The sequence below is a fragment of the Sapajus apella genome, unplaced genomic scaffold (genome assembly GCF_009761245.1).
Source record: "Sapajus apella isolate SASKATOON/1434 unplaced genomic scaffold, GSC_monkey_1.0 scaffold2, whole genome shotgun sequence".
NCBI lineage: Eukaryota > Metazoa > Chordata > Mammalia > Primates > Cebidae > Sapajus > Sapajus apella.
In genome coordinates, this window is record NW_022436942.1 from 70,997,782 (window position 1) to 71,012,161 (window position 14,380).

Consider the following 14,380-nt stretch of genomic DNA (forward strand, 5'->3'; position numbering starts at 1 on the left):
CAGGACAATGGCCAGGCCCTTGCCTGGGCCATCAGCCTTTGGGTCTGCCCATCTTGCTATGGTGGACACAGCCAGCTCCAGAGACATGGAGGCGCAGGACAGCCAGAGGGCTGCAGCGGCCACAGAATGCTACTGATCATCTTCGTTTGCTCTTTGTCATTAAATCTTAACCCTTGCACCACCAACTTCCCCCATTATGTCCCACTGAGGACAGGGGCCCCTCCCCTCTGGACCTCAGGTTTCCTCCTCTCCAGAGTGGGGAGGTTGGATTTAACCAATGGTTTTCCAACTCTGTTTCCCAGAGACTTAGAGTTCAGCAAAAGGGCCCCAGGGGCCATGAAGGGAAAACATGCCTGGTGAGTCAGACCCCAAGATCCCTGAGTCATTTCAACCAGAGAAAATGAAATCTTGTCTGTTTGTGTGTGGAGTGCTCTGACACTTATTGGCTGTGTGACTTTGGGTAAGGAGCTTAGCCACTCGGACCCTCAGCATCCTCATTTGTAAAACTGGAATTGTAACAGAATTTATATCACAGGTTGTTATGCATTCACATACTTTGCCATATGGCTATGTTTTATACATTTTAGCTAAAAGGGAGAGTAGGAGGCCACAGTAGCTTAAGAACCCACCCTCATGGCTCTGGATGCTCATGGAAGTTTGAGAGGTTTCTGGTCCTTCTTGTGTAGGAAGATGAGCTCCATAGACAATGTTATCTTTATTTGTTTTCTTCTTTTAAGATGAAACGAGCCGGGACCACGGGGTCAGCCCGAGGCATGGCCCTTTATGAGGAGGAGGTAAGCACTGAGCAGGAATTGAAACCACAGTCGGGGTCTGTGCTAGGATAGCATCTTCCTCTTCTCTCCCTCCCTAGCCCCTTCCTCACCCATTCTCTTGCAACCACCCCGCTGTTGATTTGCCTTGAGAGTGACCCTTTACCCACGTTGTTTGAGCATGAGACAAGGGATGTCCTCTCCACGCCTGAAGCCTCTGAGGAGCGGGCAGCCCCTTTCTCTCACACCCAGGATGCCCACCAGGTTTTTAGCCTTGTGGTCAGAAGCTCTGTTGACAGTTTACTGACTAGAGCAATGGCATACTCCTTTCTTGGAGTAGATGCATTCTTTGAGCTGTGTGCCTGGCAGAAACTGAACTAAGCCTTCATGCTCTATGCCTGGGTCCCTCATATGGCCCCAGGGACTATCCTTTGAGAAGACTGGTTGCATTAAGGGAGTCTGAGATCAGAAGCAGGAATCTGGCTGGGGCGAGGGTCAAGGCTCAGTCCTGGGTTAGAGTCAAAGCCAATCAGTGACCAGGAGCAAGTTTAATCTGTGCTCACAGTCAGAGTTCACCCATGTCTAAGTCAAAGTAAAGCCATTGGTCCCCACGTGCCTGAGACTGGTCTCCTGACTTTCACCACTGGCTCCTCCTTGGAGGTGAGGCCGTCTGCTGTCCTTGGTGCTGACTCCCTAGAGCTGGCCAAGCTCCATCTGCCCTTCATAGGCTTTTCCCTAAGGCTCACAATCCACATTGCCCAGCCCCCTCCCCTCCGAGGCCCACACTGCCTTTTCCCCTAATGCAGCAGGTGGAGCGTATTGGTGACACTGAAGAGCGTGGCAAGATCCTGGTCTCCCTCATGTACAGCACACAGCAGGGAGGCCTCATTGTTGGCATCATACGCTGCGTGCACCTGGCTGCCATGGACGCCAATGGCTACTCAGACCCATTCGTCAAGCTGTAAGTCAATGCCTTGGGGCCATGGGTGGGCCCAAGAGGAGTCCTGGATCCTTGGAAAAGGAGAACCAGAGAGTTTCCCCAAGATCATTGTACATTGAGACCCAGAGAGGGCAAGGAACCTACCCAAGGTCACAGTGAAACAAACGGCTAGAACTGGCAAGAATGTGGGTCTGGAGTCTCAGGCAGTTGGACTGCTGTGCCACTTGCCCACATGCAAAACTCTGTGACCCTGTCCTCTCCAGGGGCTGGTGATGGCTCTACAACTATGCTGATTAGTTGTCGTAGCCCCATTCATAGCTCCCAGGAGTTGGCCGCACTCCCCTCAGACTGCTCAGACCTCCACCACCAAAGAGGCCATCTGGTGTTTTCCGGATTCATTCTGGAATGTTCAGAAAAAAATGCCTTAGATTTGGGGACTATTCCAGTAATCTCAATCATGGGGAATAAAAGACACTTTGTTATCTGTGTTAGTCCAGATCATCTGAGAAGAAGACACCAAAATAGAATTAAGTAGACAAAGGGTTTATCAGGGGAAATACTCATTTCAGGAAGTCTAGAGGGAGTCAGAGGAGAAAGGGAGAGATGTTAGACTACAATGCAAGTCTGACCTGAATGAGGGGAATAGATACGGAAGTTGGAGGGAATCTTTCTAGATGCAAGTTCAGTAAGCCCTCCAGGGAGTCCTCAAGCCAAAATTGGCTATCAGATGTGTCCTGTGTCTTGTAGGAGTGGGCCTACCTTAGCATCCCTGCAAGGCCCAGTCATTGGCTGGGAGCATGGCCTTGGCACAAATATGTCATGGACTTCCAAGCACTGCATCTGGGGCCTTGGTCAGTTATGCTTCCTGTAGTTGGAGGTCTGCCAGGTGCAATTTCATGGCCACCACTGTGTCAGACATCAGGCCCAACTCCCATCTCTGCCAGTTGCTAGCTGTGGACTGTAAGCAAGCTATTTAGCTTCTCATTCAGTTTCTTCGTTGGTAAAATGGAAACAAGAGTTCCACTTATCTCCAAGAGCGGGGTTAGGGCTCAAATGAGATGGCACATAGAAAGCAACCAGAATCGAGCCTGGTACAAAAATGTTTAGCACCTCAGTAGAATTCTGCTGACCTTGGGGCAGCGACATGTGTGCTTCTGTGGATATGGATCTCCATGGAGCATGGAGTCTCCAGTATGCTCTAGCTATGTGACCAGGGGCTTATGGCTTAACATCTCTAGTCTTCAATGTCCTCATCTGCAAAATGGAAAGAGTAATACTGTGTATGAGTTCAGGTGCTCCAAGATGGAAACACCAAGAGAAGATAAGAGGTGTGAGAGATTTGTTGGAGAAAATGCCTGTAGAGGAGGTAAGGAAGACTCCTGAGGGGACCCACAGAGACAGCAGACCTTGCTAAGGTGTGATCCTGCTGGTGCAGAGAAGGAAGGACATTTGAGTAGAAAGAATCTACACAAACACCCATCAAAGGAGTCCTGCATTTCCCAGAAATGAGGCTGCCTAATGTCCCTGTCAGGGTTAGTTATTGGCTAAGAACAGCTTGTGGGAAGCATGGCTTCAGCAAGAACATCATGAATGCAGAGTCCAGTAGCTTGTCTGTCAGTTTCACCCCCTGAATTGGAGAATGTAGGCTGAGGGGTGCATTTCCAAGGGGTCTGGTACATAGTAAATGCTCAATAAATACATGTCATTATGGTTATAAATAACCACCATCACTGTTCTTACTCATGGCAAAGAGTATTTACTAATATTCTCTCCAGCTGGGAGACATTCCCCCCACCTCCACTGCCTCTGATAACAGAAAACAATACTTCCCTTGAGTCCACAGCCAAAGAACAGATTCATGTGGGCTGTCCGTCAGGTTTCCTTTGAATCAAGATTTAGTTAACAGAAACCACACATGTTAGGGACAAGTTTGGTTTCTAAGAGTAATTTGGTTTTATTTCCTCATATGACCCAAGAGAGGGAATGAGCTCAAGGGGTGCTGTCCAGCACTCCATTAGCAGTCAGCCACGTGCAGATTGGTTTTCTTAAATAATTCTCTCTACCACCCCCTCCTCCACCCACCCAGTCCTTCCAGAAGAAGTAGAATTGCTGTGGTCACCAGTGAAGCAGCTGTCCTACTGGCTGCAGTTATGGGAGAAGAAATGGGAGACCACTAAGCAGTTTCTGATCAAATAAATTTTATTTATTTATTTAGACAGAACCTTGCTCTGTTACTCTAGAGCAAGAGTGCAGTGGCACAATCTTGGCTCACTGCAACCTCTGCCTCCAGGGTTCAAGTGATTCTCCTGCCTCAGATTCCCAAGTAGCTGGGCTTATAGACACCCACCACTGCACCTGGCTAATTTTTGTATTTTTTTCTTTTTTTAGTAGAGACGGGATTCACCATCTTGGCCAGATGTGGGTAACCCCCCATATAGGCACTGAGGAAGGAGACTTAAGCAGAACCCTGGCACAGTTAGGGCTTAAAAAATGTCTTAGTTTATAGTGTTACTATTCAGCGATTTCCTTTTATATAATCCTTTATGTAATTATATATTAGTTTATAGAATTAGGACTTGAAGAATTCCTTTATATAATCCTCTCTATATAATTATATAATAGTTAATAGTATAAGTGCCTAAGAAATATTTCCTTACATATATATATATATATATAATTATATCTTAGTTCATAATCGGAGGAATGCCTACAGTGGACACAGTACAGAGCATGAATTAAGAAATAAGCAGCTTATAATCAGAGGAATGCCTAGAGCAGACACAGTGCAGAGCATAATTTAAGGGAAAAACAGTTATACCAGGAAAAGAATCCATGGCCCAGGCGGCAGCGTTCGGTATCGTAAAGATACCCACTGTATGGCAGGCTTGGGGCAAGAGCCACTGTTCCCAATAAAGGATCTGTAGGACCTTGCTCCAGTTCTTGTGGAAGGCTGCCCTTAGACCGGCAACCTACCTTGGTGACTGTGAACTTTATCAGCTCTTGCTACTGTGCTGCTTGAAAAGCATCTTCCCAGAAAACTCATTGGAAGCTACCAGCAGGTGGCGGTAACCCTAACAGCTCTGTCACTACTGTGTAACTTAAAGCATCCCCCCATAAATCTTCTTAGAAGTAGTTTGCCCATAAATAGACATATTGCACACTGCACCCTCTTCACTGCGCATGACCCACCTTCAAGCCTCGGTGACCTAATGGGGGTGGACCCCTACTGCACACGGCCCTTGCCTTAATGGGAATGGGCCCCTTGCTGTGCACTGTCCACCTCCTGGCCTAGGTGACCTAATGGAGGTAGACCCCTTGTTTTATTGCTCACTACCCTATCACTATCCTTAAAGATAATTTCACTCACTGCCCTACCCCCTAACCTATACACAATAAATACTCATGCTTCTGAACATTCAAAGCTTCGCCTAACTCCACTCATAGGTGGCGTGGCCCCCCAAGCCCAGCTGCATTTTCCTTGTACTTCTGTGTCCTGTCTCTTTATTTCTCAAATCCTGTGTCTCAGCACAGCATAAGGAACACCCCATAACCCTGTGGGGCCATCAGCCCTACAGCCAGGCTGGTCTTGAATTCCTGACCTCATGATCCACCCACCTTGGCCTCCCAAAGTGCTGGGATTACAAGTGTGAGCCACCGTGCCCGGCCAAATAAAGATTTTTTTAAAAGTCAGAACTACCCATTATTTTTGCTTAGCTCTTTGGTAACTTTTAATTCCTCATTTTTGTCTCTCCCTAAAAATTATCCTCAAAACCAGCTCTGTTGATGAGAGTAAAATGTTCGCCTTCTTTACAGGTCAAGAAATGGAGGCACAGTAAAGTTATGCTCACGTTTAAAGTTGCTCAGCTGGTGACAACCTGAATCAGAATCCAAACGTCCCAACCCTTAGGAGTTTTTAGCCTGTTGGGTTTACTCACCCAGGACATACTTTGTTTGGTTTGGTTTGGGTTTTGTTCTCTCTTTTTTTTCTAAGAGACGGGGTCTCACTCTATTGCCCAGGCTATAGTTCAGTGGTGTGATCATAGCTCACTGCAGCCTCAAACTGCAGGGCTCAAGAGACCCTTCTACCTCATCCTCATGAGTACCTGGGACTGCAGGCATGCACCACTGTGCCCAGCTAATTTTTGTTATTTTTTTATGGAGACAGGCTCTCACTATGTTGCCCAGGCTGGTCTGAAACTCCTAGGTTCAAGTAAGCCTCCTGCTTCAGCCTCCCAAAGTGCAGGGATTATAGGCACGAGCCACTACATCCAGCCTCACCCAGAAAATGAGTATCTACTATGTGCCAGACATTAGGCCTCACTGGAAAAGAGCCCTATAGGCAGAAGAAACAGTTTGCTTGAAGGCCCTTGGGTGAAAAGGAGGAGTAAGGAGTGGGGTGAGGAGGATGGCATAAGGTTAGACTGGGATGGGGCAGAAACCCAGCCACACAGGGTCTTAAGGCCACATGAAGGATTTTGAACTCTCCCAAATTTAAAAAGAATCCAGTGCATAGTTTTGAGCAGTGGAGTGACAATAATCAGATTGGCATCCCCCACTTTCTGTGCATACACCCAGCATCTCTCCAGGGAATGGGGGCAGCCTAAGGTAGGTTAGATGGTAAAATGTCAGGCACCACCAGCCATGGCCATCAATTTGATTTATGAGGAGAAGGTGAGCACACTAAGAACACAGACTCCAGAGGCAACATCTGGATTCAATGCCAGCTGTGTGAGCTAGGGCACACTCTACCTCTCTGGATCTCAGTTTCTGGGTCTGTAAACTGAGCCGTTGTGGTTCTACTGCCTAGGGTCATGTGAGGATTAAGCATACCTAAGGTGCCCAGTCGAGTGCCTGGTACCAAGCAGATGCTCTAATGCACATTGCTCATCACCAATGTTGATCCCCTTTCTGACATATTCATCAATTTGTCCTGGTAAAGAAGGAGGCTTTGGGGTCAAGAGGCTGTGCTTACTCATTAAACATCATATGTAACAGCATCTTGTGTCTCCTCCCAGCTGGCTGAAACCGGACATGGGAAAGAAGGCCAAACACAAGACTCAAATTAAAAAGAAAACCTTGAATCCCGAATTTAATGAGGTAAGGCTGCCCCATTCTTTGTCATGCTCTGGGATATTTGCTGTGTTGGAGAGGCACAAATTCCTACTAGAAGGTTGTAAGTCCCGTCAAAAAAAAACTTTCTGTGATAGATCAGATTGAATTATCTAAAGAAGAGGGAATGAGTTCCTTGTCACTGGAAGAAATCAAGCATAAGACAAAAGCCCACAGATGAGGAATGTCATAGGGAGGAAGCCGTGTTTGGGAAGAGATTTAACTAACTTGTCTCCAATGTCTTCACCAACTCAAGTGGCCTCTAATACTGGAATTCAAGGGAATAAATAGGAACAGCAATGCTCTTTACCATCCACCCCATTGGCACTGTCCTGTCCTTCACTCCTCATGTCCATCAGTTCATCAAGTCCTGCTAAAGCTGTTCAGACAGCCATTGAATATGCTCCTTCCTCTCCATTCTCACTGCTACGGTCTTGCCTCGGACCCTGACATTTCAGCCCTGGATGGTTGCAGTAGACTCCTGACTCATTTTTCTGGGCATGGCAGCTCCACCACATAAGCTTGAGCTTTGTAAAATGCAAACCTGAATTTGTCACCTTCTTGCTTCAAGAACTCAACAATGGCTCTCGAATTTCTTGGCATGACAATCGAGCCCTTTCAGATTCACTTCCACCCCTGCCTTGTCTCACACATCCCCTCCTCAAGTCACACTCACCTCCATGCAGGTCTCTTCCCACCTTTTCCTGGACTGTCCTCTCCCTCTCCTCCTCTCCGGAAAACTCCTACTCATCCCTCAAGACTCAGCATAAGAGTTTCCTCCTGCAGATGTGCTTCCTCTATGTTTTCAGACTCCGTGCATCCCCCCCAGCTCACGCTGCCCATCTGGATTTCAATTCTCTGTGGACAAGTATGTCAGACACCAGGAGTCCAGAAATATCTGTGAAATTAATGAAGGGTTGAATGGAGGAAAGAGTGGAAGAATAAATGAGCTCTAATCTAACCCACATGTATAGTTCTGATCTAGACCTAAATAAAGCGAAAGAAGTGCCATTAGATACCAGCTCTGAGCCAGAGCCACATCCCTGAGCCTTGTCCCTGCCCGAGCAGGAATAAGTCCATGTTCTACTCTCCATGCCTGCCTGGAGCAGCCCTGGATGCTGTTCTACCCTCTTAATCTCCTTTCTCTTCCCTGCTCCTAAGATCCAATGTTGGGTCGGAGCTGGCTAATGTTGATTTTCAGCACATATTGCAAAGTGGGGAAGGGAAGTTACCGTGCAATAGGTTTAGTATTGCTTACTTTAGGAAAAAAGAAGAAGAAGAAGAAGATCTGGTGTGGTGGCTTATGCCTGTAATCCCAGCACTTTGGGAGGCTGGGGCTGGCAGATCACAAGGTCAAGAGATCGAGACCATCCTAGACAACATGGTGAAACCCTGTCTTTACCAAAAATACAAAAATTAGCTGGGTGTGATGGCGCACACCTATAGTCCCAGCTACTCAGGAGGCTGAGGCAGGAGAATCGCTTGAGCCCCGGAGGTGGAGGTTGCAGTGAGCTGAGATCGTGCCACTGTATGCACTCCAGCCTGCTGACAGAGCGAAACTCTGTCTCCAAAAAAAAAAGAAAAAGAAAAAAATGAAAACATACACCCATATGCACCCACGTGGGGAATGTGCCGTGCAAACAGGGCTCAGCATCATCACTGACCAATTAGTTCAGCCCTTCCTCCCCAGGCCCCTTTTTCAGCTGAACCCCTGATTTCCTAATTTATGTCATGGGTTTTGAGTAAGGAGCCATTTATAGCTGTCCTGCCTACACTCTCCTGGAATCTGAGCAAGTCACAAAACATGAAATCCTAATAAACTCATTAGCCATAAATTAAGACCAGACACCATATCGCATAACAAACAAATGCAAAAATATTTTTAAATGTTGGTCCTCAGCATTAGTGAGCATGTGGGAAAATGCACACACTACTGGAGAGAAAACAAGCCTCTGAAGGAAAGTTTGTCAAAACACTTTCAAAACTGTCCAGTGTAAAAAGTTAAATTCCACTTATTTGGGGAACAGGTAGTGCAGTCACATATTTCAAAATTCAGAAAGCACAAGAGGCTATCCAATCAAAGTCCCCCTCCTACCCCAGCCTTGTTGGCACCTACTTCATTTCTTATGAAGTAAATATATTATCCATGTTTGAGATATTTATACATATGCAAAGCAAGTATATGTGTAACCAGCTTTCTTATGGTTCACAAATGGCATTGCAGTGTAGCCACTATTCACCATCTTAAAATTTTACAAATGCATTCACGTCTCAGAATTTATTCTAAGTAAATATTCATGGATGTACATGATGATTTATCTGCAAGGGTGACTTTTTAAAAATGTATGTAATGATTTAGCTTCAAGGGAGTTTTTTTTTTGTTTTTTTTTTTGAGACAGGATCTTTCTCTGTTGTCCAGGCTGGAGCGCAGTTGGTGCAATCTCAGCCCACTGCAACCTCCACCTTCTAGGCTCAAACAATTCTCCTGCCTCAGCCTCCCAAGTAGCTGGGATTACAGGTGTCCATCACCATGCCTGGCTAATTTTTTGCATTTGTACTAGAGACTGGGTTTCACTATGTTTGCCAGGCTGGTCTCGAACTCCAGGCCTCAAGAGATCTACCCAGCTTTGGCCTCTCAAAGTGATGAGATTATAGGCATGAGCCACCACACCTGGCTGCTACAAGGGTGGCTTTTATGGTGTTTTTGATGATAGTGAAAAATTGGAAATAACCTAAACACCCAACTGTTAAGGATTCGATTTTGGTATAGCCATTAAATGCAGCCATTTTAAATGATGATGTAGAAAAAATATTTGAGAACATGCTAAGTTGGTTATGCCCAAAGCTGTAACTGGAAAAAAGGGAGTGACAATACTGTATATTCAGCATTACTTAATTAACAAAATATTTATCCATCCCTGTGAACACATGCGGGGGAATGTCGATAGTGGTTATTCTTAGGTAGTTGGACTACAGGTAATTTGGGGGAGCTTTCTTGTTTTAACAATGAACATAAATGAATTTTATAATTAGGCAGAAAAGCTATCTTTTAAAAAATCAGATTGTCTGGGAACATATGTACTCAGTCTGCTTCAACTATTTTATTTATTTATTTTTTATTTCTATTTTTTTTATGACAGAGTCTTGCTCTGTGGCCCAGGCTGGAGTGCAGTGGCATGATCTCGGCTCACTGTAACCTCCGCCTCCTGGGTTCAAGTGATTCTCCTGCCCCAGCTTCCCCAGTAGCTGCAATTACAGGCGCCCACCACCATGCCTGGCTAATTTTTGTATTTTTAGTAGAGATGGGGTTTCACCAGATTGGTCAGGCTGGTCTCAAACTCCTGACCTCAAATGATCTGCCCACCTCAGCCTCTTTAAGTGCTGGGATTACAGGTGTGAGCCACCGCACCCGGCCAGTTCAACTACTTTTAATTCCTAACCAATAAAATAGGGGATGCCCCTTCAGAAGCTACTGGAGGGGTAGGACTGAGTTCATGGCCATTTGCCTACAAGGAAACTTGAGCTCTATTAGAAAAAAACCTCACCAGCCTTCCCAATTTCAAGTGCAAAGTTCACTGAAAAGAGGATGACTTTGTTACACGGAATGTTTGCTGGAAGGGGATCACTGAACCCAGGGCGGAGGATCAGAGCCGGAAGTCCACCTTGCTCCAGAATGCCAGCTCAAAGACTTCTCCTTGGCCCATGACCCCTAGGACTTGGCATCTTAGCTCCCAGTGCTGAGGGCTCAGAGGGCTCTTACTCATGTGTCTTCCTCTGTTGTGTCCAGGAGTTTTTCTATGACATCAAACACAGTGACCTGGCAAAGAAGTCACTGGACATCTCGGTCTGGGACTATGACATCGGCAAGTCCAATGATTACATCGGTGAGTGTTCCTAACTCCAGAGAAAATGGCCTCCTCTGTCCTCCCCAGAACAGGAGAGCTTTATTCAGGGCCATGGAGAGTTTAGGTCACTCCTTTTCTTTTGGCAACCACATTGTTCAAATGCTAAATCAAGACCCATGGTCCTGACCTTGGTCCGATTTCGGGATGTCTTTACATGAAAGGGCTTACAAAACTTGATTATGTGTTAAACAAATCACCTCTGGTGGAGTAATTAAATCATAGGAGAGATGTGCGTCTCTGCAGAAAGCAGGGTGCAAAATAATTCTTCTTAATTTATTTGCATGTCCAGGATAAAGGTTTTAATTTTTTAGTCCCTCTCCAAACCATGAAGAAGAAAATCAATTAAAGATGAAGTGGGGGTGAGGGGTGGGGATCCCAGGCAAGGGGCAGAGCCTGAGCTAAGGGGTAATGACAGGATTGAGCAGGATGATGAAACTGTTTGGAAATAGATGGTGAGTTCCTAGAAGTAATGGGAGATAAGTTTCAGTGAGTAGAGTGGTGATTTGTAGAAAGTCTTTAAAAATGGACAGTGAAGTTATGACTCGGTGCAACAGTAGGGAGCCATTGCAGGTTCTTGAAGCAGAGAAGGCCAGCAGTAGTAATAACAAAAACAACAACAGCGTTATAACAACAACTCTCTTTAGAGACTAGATCCCAAGTTGCTGGGAGTCACTGCATGGTGGCAGTTTTTTCCCCAACTACACATTTAGGTCTAGAATGACCTCTATTCTGACCACCTGCTTCTATCTTCCCATTTATCCTCCAGGAGGCTGCCAGCTGGGGATCTCGGCCAAGGGAGAGCGCTTAAAACACTGGTACGAGTGTCTGAAAAATAAAGACAAGAAGATCGAGCGCTGGCACCAGCTACAGAATGAGAACCATGTGTCAAGCGATTAGGCTAGTGCCCAGGTCCCCAACTCCATGTCCCGCTCCATGCCCGGGTCCCCCCCAAGCCTGCCCCAGCTGCCCACCGCACCCTGGTCTCTCTTCTCTATGCCTACCTCCCCCCATCCCCTGCTGCTCTCCCTGAGCCTGCCTTTGAGCCCCCGTCATGTTGGGCACTGCTGCCAAAGATTCCCTCCTCCCTGATGCTGGGATGCGGGCTCTGAATACAGCTCCTCTCTGGTCCCTGGGATGGAGCAGCGGGGATGGGGATGGGGAGATGTTTACAAAGAGGTTGCTCATTTAACAACCCCTCAGTTTGGGTAAATTACAAAGGTTCATCATTTAGGACTGTTTTTAGACCCTCCTGGCCTTGAACACACACACGCAAACACACCCTTTCATTCCCTGTGTCGTGTCTCTGTGTACCCTCAGTTGTCAGCAGACCCGGACAATGCTGTGAGGACAAGCATTGGGGCAGAAACAGAGGCTCCACGCTCCCACTGCACCCTCAGACACACACCCTGATTGCCAGGAAAACAGACCACTGTGTTCAGGAACACACACTCCCCCCGCCGGCTGGTTCCAAGTGCACCAAGACATGAAGGCACAGAATTCACCAAGGGGTTCGGACACTCTCCTCTTTCCGAATGTCACCTGCGTGCTTCCTAGCAAAACAAAAACAAAACAGGAAAAAAACCCTTCCTCTGTCACCGTTTCTCCTCCCCCACTTCTTTCCCTAACTTGCATCACGGTAGACTCTCCCCTCCTCAGCCTCCCCCCCTTCTTTCTCTCCCTGCCTCTCTCCCCTTTGCCTGTCTCTCTCTCTCAAGCAGTAACACAGCAAAAACAACAGCAAAAAAGTATATCTTAACCCAGCCTAACCTCTTCACCTCCTGCCACCAGCCTGACCAGGAAACTGAGAAACTGGCCCAAATCTGAGGTTCCATTTGGGCCCACACTTCTTAAGTGACCCACTTCTCCTGTTGGCAGAGCCAGATGTTCCCAGGCCTCGGACCAGTGGCTGGCACTGTCCTGGGTGCACGGCAGCATCCCTTGAGCTGTGTAGATGCCCGTAGAGGGGCTCTCTCATCCACGGGCTCCCCAGGTGGGCACAGGAGGCATTTAGAAGACCAGGGCATATGGGTCTGAAGGAGCCTCATCCAAAGCCCCCAGCTTTTCTCCTTTCTCTGCTCTTAGGTAAATGAACACGCTACCCCCTCCCCCAATGCCCTCTGACTCCGTTTCATTGACTCTCTTGCATCCTGTCTCTTACTCAGAACCACCTCCAGTCTCTCTCTTTTCATCTGTCTCTCTGTCCCCTTCACTCTCTTTACTGAACTTCCTGGGAGAATCAAACAACATCTTGGCTATGAAACAGTAGAGTGACAGGCTCTGATGCCAGAGGCTTTGGGCTCATCATCAATCTTTTACTAACCAAAAAAAATATATATTTTAAAAAGGGGTAAAAGGCAATGTGGGCAAACATTACCAATTTGAGGTTAAGGTCAGGTGGTCTTCAGTGCCCTGTGAGAAAGGTTTGATTTTCCCAATTTCGATGAAGTCTTCACTCATGAAAACCACTGTAAGTCATCCCAACCCCCCAATATTCTCTACAGAAGCATCAGACAGATACTCAAGCTCTCACTTTCCTCCAAATCACATCTCTTAACTTTTCAATGCCCTCCAGCCTCGACTCCCTGCACAATTCATGGGAGGACTCATTTCTTGCCTCGAATAACCATTTTCTAAACACCAAGTTCTTTGTCTTCCCCAAGGTGGCCAACAACTTCCTGGCCGCCATCTTTCCTTTTGACCCTGTCTTTCCCCATTAGTCCCTGGTGGCACCTACCCTCAGCCCACCTCCCTCCCACAGTTTCCCCTTAGGAGACAGCATGCTGGCTGTGTCGCCCAAGCCTGATGCTGGTGTAGGCGCTGGAATCGGCATGCAGCAAGCTCACAGTGCCCCTCATCTGGGTGCACACTCTCCCCAACAAATGTAACCGCCTCCCCTCCTAGAATACACTCACGTCCTCCGGTGCATGCACAACCACCCAGCATCTTTCTTTGTGATGATTTAGCCAAAAATAAAGTAGGAACATCCTGGAAAATGAGTGGTCTGCATTTTTCCTTTCTGGTTTCGGCAAAGTCCTCCCCCCCCACCAGGACATATGCTACTCTGATAGTGAGTATTTAATGAGCATCTACTATGTTCCAGGCACTGGAGACAGATGTGTTCTCTGTGCATGAGGAGTTTGCTTTCTGGTGGATTTTTTCCTGGGCAGGTGGGCTTAAGGTAACTTGGCTGACTCCAAACCCTTTTAGAAGAATATTTTTTGCTGGTGCCCACCAAACAGAAAGGCAGCATCTTCATCCTCCTCTTCCTGCCACAAGACCTGGGAAAAGTCCCAAGTCATTGCAGAATCAGACATTGTCAAAGCTCAAAAAGAACATAAAATTGAGCCAGCACCTAATTCAATCAACTCACTTTTTAGGCAGATGAAGAAACCAAGGCCTAGAGAAGAAAATGCCATGTCCAAGCTTCACAAAGGCAGTATAGGAAAGGAGATGGATTGTTGGACCCCCAAAGTGCAGTGTTCTTAACTGATTGATAAGCATGGGCCATCAAATGCCTCCCTTGCATTCTAGCACCTTCCAACCTATAATGAGTCTCTCATTGGAGATTCACAATAGCTCTGAAGGTGAACTGAGTAACTAAGTTTCCAGAAGATTTTTTTTTTTTTTTGAGATAGAGTCTCCCTCTGATGCTCAGG

At 46.8% G+C, this 14,380-nt stretch overlaps 1 protein-coding gene across 5 annotated transcripts in view; it reads left to right on the forward strand.

Moving 5' to 3' along the window:
- Positions 1-13,717, forward strand: part of RPH3A (rabphilin 3A) — a 342,156-nt gene extending 328,439 nt beyond the window's left edge. For 4 of the 5 annotated variants that reach the window (XM_032240317.1, XM_032240323.1, XM_032240298.1 and 1 more), the window contains 5 exons: positions 738-794; positions 1,577-1,731; positions 6,726-6,807; positions 10,607-10,703; positions 11,491-13,717. In XM_032240317.1, coding sequence (XP_032096208.1) covers positions 738-794; positions 1,577-1,731; positions 6,726-6,807; positions 10,607-10,703; positions 11,491-11,621 — 522 coding nt within the window. In that variant the 3' untranslated portion in view covers positions 11,622-13,717. Of the gene's footprint in view, positions 1-737; positions 795-1,576; positions 1,736-6,725; positions 6,808-10,606; positions 10,704-11,490 lie in introns of those variants that run through there. The other variant, XM_032240332.1, reaches the window with a different exon arrangement.
- The last annotated feature ends 663 nt before the right edge of the window (positions 13,718-14,380 follow it).